The 11,178-nt window shown below is 36.7% G+C and overlaps 1 protein-coding gene across 8 annotated transcripts in view; it reads left to right on the top strand.

The window, feature by feature from the left end:
- The first annotated feature begins 2,293 nt into the window (after positions 1-2,293).
- Positions 2,294-11,178, top strand: part of stxbp5b (syntaxin binding protein 5b (tomosyn)) — a 46,588-nt gene continuing 37,703 nt past the window's right edge. For 4 of the 8 annotated variants that reach the window (XM_042500443.2, XM_088087605.1, XM_088087604.1 and 1 more), the window contains exons 1-2: positions 2,314-2,836; positions 5,996-6,093. In XM_042500443.2, the coding sequence (XP_042356377.1) occupies positions 2,687-2,836; positions 5,996-6,093 (248 nt within the window). In that variant the 5' untranslated portion in view covers positions 2,314-2,686. Of the gene's footprint in view, positions 2,837-5,995; positions 6,094-11,178 lie in introns of all 8 variants that reach the window. The other 4 variants (XM_042500446.2, XM_042500445.2, XM_088087606.1 and 1 more) reach the window with 3 other exon arrangements.

Raw genomic sequence — 11,178 nt, 5'->3', positions numbered from 1 at the left:
AGCAATTCCAATAACAAAAACAGGAATATTATGCGAAATAATAAATAGAAATCAATTTTAAAAATAAAATAAAACTCACCATGTGAAATTGATGTCAAATTGTAGAATATAAGCTTCTGCTCAAGATAATAAAACCCTGTCATTTCCTTAAAACAATAATGAGGACATGAGTTTAGTGTACTCAGTGTAGCTAAAGATCAGGGCCTTCTTTTTGGTGTGTTTAAATTAATGTTGTTTAGGTTTCATATCCTATTGTAGTTTTATATTTTATATGAATTGAGTGGGTTTTTAATGTGGGATCTGAACAGAAAGGGAGGGAAAACTGGAGCAAAGCAGCACAAGTTTATTGTCTATATTCAAAGCCAATGCATTAAAACATAATGTGAGTCCTACCTCTGCAGTGTGAGCTAATAATTAAGTTGTATATTAAAAAAATATTTGTTTTTGTTGTCAATCAGTTATTTTTGTGAATATTTCTACAATGATTTGGGCCCAGGTTTGTTTACTGAAGCAGGCCACAGCACAAATAATATATTTGGTTTATATAGAAGAAATATTTTTCAGAGTAATTCCAAAACATTCAATAGAGTGGAAACCCAAGATTTAGAGATTTTTAGGATCTCAGTTTTCTTTTAAAAACCCTGTTTGTTCACTTTTTAAAAAATCTTTAATCTATGTAGTGCCACAACCCTCGTAAAATAAATGATGAAACGATGTATAAAATATAAATGACATGGTAAAACACTGTTGGGATTTCCCATGTAGCCTACTATCTTTCATCTCTTCCATATGTCTGTTTCAGATGTATTATTTAAGGAGTGCTGCTTAACTCCCGACAATGTGTCATCTCAATTACACAATCAGTGAAGAAACCTCAGCTAATTAAAACAAGTGACCCTCCCAAATGACAGATCATTAAGGTGATTGTTTAAGCAGGTTTTCTGGTTTTCATTAAACCAGATTTTCTAGTTTCTGATTCTCTGTGGAGGTAAAGTAACCTGTTTTTTCCTCCTAGGGGAACAAGAAGAAGGAGGAAACACGGCCTATTTTCTTGCACACACAATAGATTGGATTCTGAATTGGGAACTTGACCGTTTACAAAAGGACAAACCTGGTATCAGATTTCTTTGGGAAAGATCTTCAGTAAAGAGGATCATGTAGAGCAGATTTAAATGTCCAGTTTCAGTGGACTGATCTGTTTTTCTCTCTGCCTCTGCATTATTATTAGATATTTTTTAGACTTTTAAGTTTTTGAAAGCTGTCACAAGGTTCAGCTTCTCCTTTTGCGCAGCCTCAAGGCACTACTGCTTCAGCCAGTAGGGGGCCACAAAACAAAATGAAAATTTGAATAGTAGGTTCCTCTGATCATTTTTGTTTTGCTGTTGCCTAATCGAAAAAAAAAAATCAAAAAGATTTTGTTGCAGTGTTCCTTACAATTTTGGGGCTTGTTAGAAAACTCTTGAGCTGTTGGGGTTATTAAAATAGAATCATGTGTATTTTAAAGTGCTAAATTACCATGGTTTTAAATGTACTTATGATATTTTTTTAAAAAAATATTATTATTAATATTATTCCTATTATTGTTGTTATGAATATTCATTTTTTAATTTATTATTTACACTGTGTATATTAGTTATTTAAGGAGGTTTTTGAATTGTTGTCAGCTATATAATTTATTATATTATCCATATTATATATATATGTGTGTGTGTGTGTGTGTGTGTGTATGTGTACCATGTATGTATGTTTATTATTTCATGAAAAAAACAAAAACTATTCCAAACATTTTATGAACTGGCATCATAAAGTGTACCATGTGTACCAAGTATAGTATACTGTGATTGATAATATAATGTAATAAATAATATAATATTTTTAGATTTGTCTATAATATATATAACATGACATGACATGACATGATATGATATGATATGATATGATGTTATATGATATTATATTATCCATCACAATACACAACAACAATTGTGAAGGTGCTTAAAAATTGAGGCACTCGCTTTATCAATAAAATAAAATACATAAATAATAAACCCACATTTCAGTAAATTTCGATGAATGGCCTGTCTCCAACCTGACAGAATAAAATATCCCAATTAAAAACACTTGGACTCAACTAGCAACGATTTCTACCAAAATGCGCGTGCTGTAAAGTCACATTTTTCGCTGCACGTTATGAAAATCCAGAAACCAGCTGCAGTTAAAGCGTTTATGAGCTAAAACGATCGTATCGAGGTCACAGAATCCGACAGGTCACAGAAAACGCCGTAACACCGGCCCCAGCATCCGGGTGACAGCAGAGCGCAGACTCAATCCCCGCTGCAGTTCACTGCGTTTCCGTAGCCAGTTTGCTACCCGCTGAGCCCTGACCGGGGAAACAGCTCGCGGAAACGATTGATCCCGATCGAATAACGCCAAAGCTGGCTACACAAATGGCGGATTAACACCGATATCGGAAAGGACTCGCTTAATCAATGCTCGTGAGTCGGGTGCTTTTGGAGAGTGCGCTGGCAACACCCTCCGTAACATGTGAGATGTTCACATTAAGATATTAAGTGTGCGTTATTTCGGCTAACTAGCTAGCAGCCACCCCCCCCTCTCTCGCGCTCCTCTATATCCAATTTATGGTCGCTCGCTTCGTCTGTTTTCTCAACGTCTGAACTGGAGGAAAATGAAGAAGTTTAACATTAGAAAGGTGCTGGACGGCTTGACAGCGGCTTCTTCTTCTTCTTCTTCCTCCGCAACTGCCCAGCCGGGTACTCCCCGGGAAAACGACGTTATCCAGGAGACTCTCCAGTCGGAGCATTTCCAGCTCTGTAAGGTGGGTTTCCGTCCACAGCAGCAACATTAACGGACTGTTTTCGCTCTGACAGTCAGATGACAGCGGCGTGACCCAACACTGGCGTTGTTTTCATCCCTACCACCACTGTTTAATGGCATGGAAACCACACCAGTGCTCCCATATAACACTCGACTAGGCAAATTATATACATATATGTATGTGTACTCCAGATATTAAAGTACAAGTTGACATTAACAGGGAATAAATGCTGATTATTGAGTGCCGTGCCTGGCTGTGTCCCATGGTTGTTTCCTGGCTGTCATAGCATCACGGCTGTTTGCATTGCACTGAATCGTCGCCTCAAGTCACTGTTTTTCAGTATTACTGCAATTTAACAAGCTAATAAGCTCCCTGCAGTTTGACAAAGAAAGCAAGAGCATTTAGATTTAACATATAGCTTCACTTCTTTTTATAAAAAAAAAAAAAATTGCCACACCACCACCAGCAAGACATCAGTAAAAAATTTTTTAAAAAAATACAAGAAAATTACTGGGAAAAACAGAAATTGTAACATAATTTTAAATATATGATTAATGTAATTATTAAAATAAGTTGCTCATTATGTATACAAGCTAATCAAGTTTGTAGTTTTGACTAAGAAAGCAAGAGCATTTTGATTTAATGTATATCTAAGGCAAATTGACTTGATTTCTAGATGCTTAAGAAAAAATTGCCAAAACAATAGCAAGACATTAGTAAAAACAAACTTACTAAAAAATTACTAGAAAATAAGAAAAAAAAGAAATTTTAACAATTTGAAATATATAATTAATTTGATTATTAATATAATTTGCTCATTATGTATACAAGCTAATCAGTTCTCTGCGGTTTTGACGAAGAAAGCAAGAGCATTTAGATTTAACATATAGGTTCATATGTTTTTAAAGTCTCTGAAAAACTTACAAGAAAATAACCTCAAGAAATTGTAACATCATTTAAAAAACATAATTAAAATGATTCATAATATAAGTCACTCATTATGTATACAGGCTAATCAGCTCTGCAGTTTTGACTAAGAAAAATAGTAAGCAAAGAAATAAACAAGAAAAAGGAAATGACCTTAAGAAAGCGCTTAAAGAAATCATAACATCATTTTAAATACATAATTAAGAGAATTCTTACTATAGGAGATTTCCCTGTTGTTTTAAGATAATTTCCTCATCACCTTCACTGTTTTTTTCTTAACAGTTTGCGTGACATTTTTTGCCAAGTTGCTTATTATGTTTTTCCAATGTTCTTTTTAAAGAAATCAAACCAGTTCTCTCAACTTTCAGAGGTTAAAATGCTGGTGGAAAAAAGTCTGAATGCAGCAAAAGAAAACCTGTGTGACTGTGATGTTAAAGGGTTAAAACACCACTCATGTTTTTACATTTTATTTTATTTGGTCACACATAAAACTGCACAAAATCCAGATCCAGATGGCTTTATGCATTCACCTTCGGGGGAATGTAACACAGTAAAAAATAAGAAATGTGACGGGGGAGGTCAAGAAGCCAAAGTCTAAAACAAATGGATCATCCCCTTAACCCTTTGTACTCTTGATCACTGTTTTCTTGTGCTGTGTTCTGGCATCTTTTATACTCTGTTTAACCCTTTAAAACATGAGCAAATTGGGGAAAAGGGCAGTGAGCAACTTGGTGGTAAATGTCCCACAAATTGTAAGAAGTTAGTAAAAGGAACAAGAAAATGACCCAGAGTTTTGTTTTTAAAAATTGGGGAATTAAAAAAAACCCAAACATATTCATAATTGTTATACTTATATATTAAATATAATATAATTTTACATAGTTAATTTTCAGCACTTTTTGGGAGTCACCCTCTTTTTTCTTTTTTCTTTTTTTTTTCCTTATTTTTATGTAATTTCTTTTGCAACTTTTTACTAATTTCTTGCCAATTTCTTGGGCCAAACCTGGTTAAGTTGCTCGCTGCCTTCTCCCCATATTTTTGCAAGAAATTAAATATGTTTTCTCAGGTTTTAATTTCAGGTGAAAAACAAACGATAACAATAAAAGCAAGCAACCAAAACTCTATTTCTTTAACACATTTTATTCCAGGTGGAAGCATAAATGTGCTGCACTAAGTGTGAGGTAAACCAAGCAAGCAACCGACCATAAAAGTGAATCACATTGCTAAAATCTGATATTAAAACCTCATAAAATAATAATTCAGGTGAAGAATAGAACAACAACATGTCAAGTATCAATTTGTTATTTTTATAAATTATATTATATTAATATTACAAATAGAAATTCACCTTTTTGTAGCCTAGTTGAATAATACAATCAAATGTTTTTCTAGTCCACGAGATACATTTTTCTGCAACAAAAATGCCAAAAATAGAATGCACAGAATGCTTAAAACACATGTTGACAAACATTATTTAAAGTTGAAAAAAGGTCATGTATTGCAATACTTGTCATTGCAATTGTATCGTGACTTCGATATCGTATCCATGGGCGATTCCCATCCCTAATTGTTCACTTAAACCGCGGCCGCACTGCTCTACAAACATGATTTCCTAAAACTAATTTTCAATCACGTACAGTTTAATAATTTGTCTGCGAAGCTTTTGCCTGTGAGAAATGTGCTGAGCGTCTTAAAGAGCCGGCCCACCAGCTCCGGTCCCAGCTGGAGGCAGCACGGGTCAGGTCCCTAGGTTACAGGGCCACGGCTTTACCTGTTACATAACACTGCTGCAAGCCGCGCAGAGCTTATGGATGGCTGGGCAAGGTTTCCAACCCGAAACAATTGAGTTATAGATGCCTGATGATGATAACATTTTGGTGGCTGGCTGGGGGGGGGGCTGCAAGATCCTGGCAGTGAAGTGCACTCCGAGGCTGAAAATGTGAGCCTCAGGATGGATAAAATGAATTTATTTCTGATGTTTTACAGGATTGAGCCTGCCCCCATGTCAGGCGGATATCAGGAGAAAATATTCCAGTCCCCATCTGCGCTAATGTTTATGCTTTATCTAATTTATTTTAATAAGGAGACTAATTTTCCACATTGATGGATTGCATTTGTAGGAGATTATGATAATGTTTTTTGTTTTTTTCCCCAGTAAAGCCAGCTTGACTGTGTAGCAGATGATTGATTAGCTGACTGGAGGTCTAATATAAATTCTGCTCTTTCCTGCAGACTGTGCGTCATGGCTTCCCATATCAACCATCCTCGATGGCTTTTGACCCCGTGCAGAAAATCTTGGCCGTCGGGACTCAGAGTGGAGCTTTGAGGCTGTATCCTTCTTTTTTTTTCATGAGGAAATGACGCCACACAAGGAAAGTAAAGCTTGGATTATTTCAGTGCAACACTTACACAAACATAACAACACACACCAGTTCAACGATAATATCTTTTCTGACATCTTCCTGCTGTGTTAAGTGGTGTAAAATATTTTAAAATTTAAAAAAAGGCAAATATTGACAAACATTTTTTTTTAAAAAAAGGCCAAACTTTTATAAAGAAAAGAAAATGTTTTTTTAAAAATTGCCAATAAAAAATAAAAAATTATATATATTGCCCAAACAAAAAAAAGAAAAAAAAATCTAAAAACTGTATTAAGGAAAAAGAAGATTGGCATTTTTTTCTTTAAATATTGCCAAAAATATTTAAATGGGAAAAAATGGCCATCCGCCAACCTTTTTTTTAAAAAAAAAGAAAAAGAAAGGCCTCTTTTTTTAAAGAAAAAAAGTCTAAATAAAGAAAACCAACATTTTTTTTAAAGAAAATAAAAAATATTCTCAAAAAATCAGCAGTAAGATAAAAATAAAATGCCGAAATTTAAAGTTGTATGTCCCTCCCCTTAAGCCAAAATAAAAACTAGTTCCTCCCAAGTGCTTAGGTAATTTGACACTTCTCCTTTTGCACCACACTCACTCCCCTCAACAGTCCCTAAGTTATATTGAAATATTCAGTTCTAATCCTGTTCTGAAGTCATTTAAAAATATATCAATATATATTTAAAAAAGCTGTTACATAGTAATGAAAAAGAACCAATAAGGAGTGTTGATGGTTGTTTCTGAGAATGTATGGCGTTTAAAATTTGCTTTGACGTCATGGAAAGGTCATGGAAATTATTGGTAAAAATGTGTACAAACCCTGCGCATCTAACACTCTGTCCACAAACGTCACATGGCCAAGTCGCCCTTCAGCATTCCTTAAAGTCCGGGGAATTCATACAGTAAGAGACCTCAGTTTGCCTCCTGTCATGCAACACAACAAACCGCACAGAGCAAAGTGCAGAGCTCAGAGGAAGACGCGGGCCCGGCTGTGTTTCTGTGCAGCCAGCAGCCTCCTTCTCCTGGAGCACCCGGGCTCATTAGTGGTATCTCTGCAGTAGCATGAACAGCTCCTCCGCCATATGCCGAGGAGCCAACCTCATCAACTGTGCTGCCCAGTCTGTGCCAGGATGCCGCTTCATATGTGCTGTAAACATCACCGGACTTGCACAACACACACACAATCAAGCTGCTCCGGTGCTGCGCGGCCCCACGGCAAGTTGGGAGTCAGTTTGTTTGTTTTGGAGGATAAAAATTTGTTTTTACAGCTAACTTCTGTGAGTCACAGTAACAAAACCGCCCCTGGATTACAGACTGTTAAACTCTGCATGTGATAGTCTGGTCCAGGTTGTTGTCTCAGTCTATTTGTGAAGGGTTTCCCTATGTGCGCATATCTTGCATGCAAGACCCATCTGCTTTATTTAGATTTTCATTCTGTCCTCGTCTTTATCCACTCTCTAGATTAAGAGAGCGCTGTGTTTACAGGGTGACTCCCGCAGAAACACAGTGCTTCCATGTTGTCCTAATGTGCGAGGTGGAGCTGATGGGATTACTGTCATTCAGGCAATAGGCCCATTTATCAAAAGACAGGCTGTATCGATCTACCTCATTGCCCCCGGAGTTTGGAAACGCTGCCACAGCTCAGTAGACATAAGCTCAATGAGGTGTCTACAAGCAATAAATGTCTGCTTTTACAAGATGTGTCTCTACTACAGTGTTTTAATCAGTGTGTTACTGTAGACAGTCGCCTGCTCCTTCTGATACACGTGCTCCCAAATTCTGGCCTGCATCTTGTGTTTGTTCTAGGAGCCGAAGCAAAAACAGTAATTAAAATGAATTTGACCCACACGGGAGTGGAGGCTGGTGGTCACAGCAGTAAATGTTTTGAACTTTTAAAAAAGGGAAAGTTCAAGTTAAAAAAAGTGAATTCAATATTTCACGAAATTGCATTTTCCTTCAACATGCTCCTGCAGCTGACTGGTCATGCTGGAAGTCAGGAGTTTGTTTTAATGAGCTTCCAGTGCAGAAACGCTTTTAAAAGAATCAGCTCACTGGCCTGCAGCTTCCTCTTCTTTCGGCATATGTGACCCAGACTTTAAGAAAGGCTGCAGAGAAGTGTTTCTGTTTTGTCATTCGTCAGCTAGCATGATTAAGAGAACTTCCTGTCCTGATGGTAATCACTTGACTACACAAGAAAACTCGCTGATGCTGAAATTCAGTGGTAAACCACGTTGGTTTACCAAATGGGGAAGTGTTGATGTTTGTCTTGAAGTTGCAGGAACAAAGTTGAAAGAGCAACATGTTCAGTATCAGTTTCTGATATGATATCAGAGTTGAAAAAAGTGTTTTCCTCTCCGTTAAGAACGAAATGGCTAATAACATGTCAGTTGATATGCAGAGCTGCACTTAACAGATATCTTATTTTTTTATTATTCTGCTGATTATTATTTAGATTCATAGTTTGAGCTAAAATTTGAGAAAAAGAAGCCCAATACAAGTTCTGCAAGGTGACATATTCATGTGGCTGCCAGTCTAAAACAGCCCAAAACCCAAATTTATTCAACCTGGAAAAGTTATGGAATTTGCAAATAGCCATATCCAGGCCTGGAAAAGTTTTAGAAAACTACATATACCCTGAATGTTTTGGAAAATTCTTGGAATTTTGTTTCACAAACCTGCATACTATGGTGATGTGTTAAAGGACCATTTAAAATTTGATACTTCAATGATAATTTCTCTTTTTACGTTTTCCTGCTGTGATAAATGATGCCAAACATTTTAAAGAATAGAATCATCAAAATTTCTCTTTAAATATTGCCCAAAAAATGTGAGAAAAGAAAGATGAAACTTTGCAAAGAAAATTAAAAAAGAAGCTTTTTTTGGGGAAGACATTTTTTAAAGAAAAAAACGCTAAACTTTTTTTATTTTAAATATTCCTAAAAAAATTTGGGGAAAAAGGGTTAAATTAAAAAAAAAAAATGTTTTTTTAAATATATACAAGTTTTGCAAGGTGACATATTTATGTTGCTTCCAGTCGAAAACAGTCCAAAACCCAAGTATATTTAGTGAACTATCATTAGTTAGAGATGGGAATTAGTAAGACTTAATTGATACCAGTGCCATTACTGATTCTGCGCATCTGTCCAATTCTTTATTGATTCCCTTGTCTATGATACTGTTTTATTATCAGTGAGTGTAAACACAGTGTTGAACAGCCATCTTCTAAAATAGGGATGCACGAAAATATCGGCACGTTATCAGTATCGACAGATAACGGCTTTGAAATGAACATTTCTACCGACATGACAGGCTGTGAGATTTGTCACATTTGCCTGGGTTTGGCTATTGTCAGGATTGTCTGAGGAAGAGCTTCACCCAAGCTGCTAAATCGGGATGAATTTTAAATTTTTCTTTAAAATTTGTTACTTAAGTATAAATATGGCATGATTTACATCTAACCCGGGTTAAGGTAGTACCAGGAGAGACTTGATGTTCTCTGCAATCAGGCGAGAAAACGTGCATACATTCACGTTAGCAATGGCCAAAATGAGTCGAAATATATCGGTTTGCACTTTTTATATAATTTATTTTATCTGCGATCATTAAAGTAAAACACTGAATACAGATAATTGGCAAAATGCCAAATATCGGCCCCAATATTCAGCCAAGCTGATAATCTGTCATGGAAAAGATGAAATATCACAATATATATTTTTTAAATGCTTCAGTATCAATATTGGGATAATGCTATCGGGTTGACAATTGATGCCTACGCAAAATAATTCAATTATTAATAAGTAATTATTAGTGATGTCGGGGCACCTGATAGCTCACCTGGTGTACAGAGGCAGTGTCCTCGCCGCAGTGGACACATTCTCTTACTTTGCCGCATGTTAACCCTCTCACTCCCACTTTCACGCTTAAGCTATCCTATAAAATAAAGGTAAAAATAGCCAAAAAATAATCTTAAAGAACATCAGTAATGTGCTGTCCTGCAGGAAAAGACAACACTGACAATGTAACGATATTCAGAATCTAAGACGATATCTAGTCTCACATCATGACGTGGACGCAGTATCGATATGTTGCCCAGCTTTAATGACAGGGACCTCATTTGAACTTTTTGTTTCTCTCTCAGCGGGATATTTTGTAACATGCAAAGTCACAGTTGAATAGTGTGACTCAGCTTCCGGTGCTCACACAATCCTCGAGGCACATCTTCTAATGAAATAGTCACAGTATGAAACGGTCTCAGTTGATTTAGTTCGTACCTGTGGCTTACACGATCGCAGTGCAGGTTTTTCTCATGAAGCGTAAAAGGAAGTACCAGCAGACTGCTCTACTTGCTCACCACATTGATAAAATCTTAGCAATTTCCTGCTTGCCTGGAAAGTAGCTTGGCTCAGCAGCACCATTAACCCACATTGCATCAGAATCAGCTCAGACACCTGTACATTTACATACACTGATGAGTTAATGCACACCGAAAATAAACAGCAGCCTCTGATAAAGGCTTTTGAAGCAACATGAATCCACCACAGTGTTACATATTAACATTTTTGCTCTTTAGACTGCTGCTTTGTTCTCTTTTATGCATGACCAGAGGCTATGAAACAGACTTAATGACTCTTAGTCCTCCATTGTGGACCTGTAGAGACATGATATCCATTAATAATTCTGAAAAAATGTTGTACAGAACTTGCGGGGCCAGGAGCTAAAACTGGGCAGAAAGGTCACGGGTGAATGCGAGTTCAGTTGCCAAACAGCCTGCGACTGGCGCCGGCTTAAAGTCTCAAAGTCTGTGTTTGCCTCCATCCTACTGCAGAAGTGATGCTCCACTGTTGAGTCCTGAAACGGTCTCCTGCTGCAACCCCACCTTAGTTTGTTTAAGGCACTGAGGGATTGTTTGATCACAGCTTGGTTAATCCTGTTCGGACATAGTCTGCTGTGTCAGCTCAGAGTGGACTCTGATAGTGAACACAACTGTCTGTCTTTGGAGCTTTTCTTCAGTGTGATCACATTAGGAGTGTGAGAAACAGCTTT

The sequence above is a fragment of the Plectropomus leopardus genome, chromosome 14 (genome assembly GCF_026936395.1).
Source record: "Plectropomus leopardus strain MGB_pleo_1.0 chromosome 14, ASM2693639v1, whole genome shotgun sequence".
Classification (NCBI taxonomy): Eukaryota; Metazoa; Chordata; class Actinopteri; order Perciformes; family Serranidae; genus Plectropomus; species Plectropomus leopardus.
Note: the sequence above shows the minus strand (reverse complement) of the source record. Positions and strands in the feature narration are given on the sequence as shown.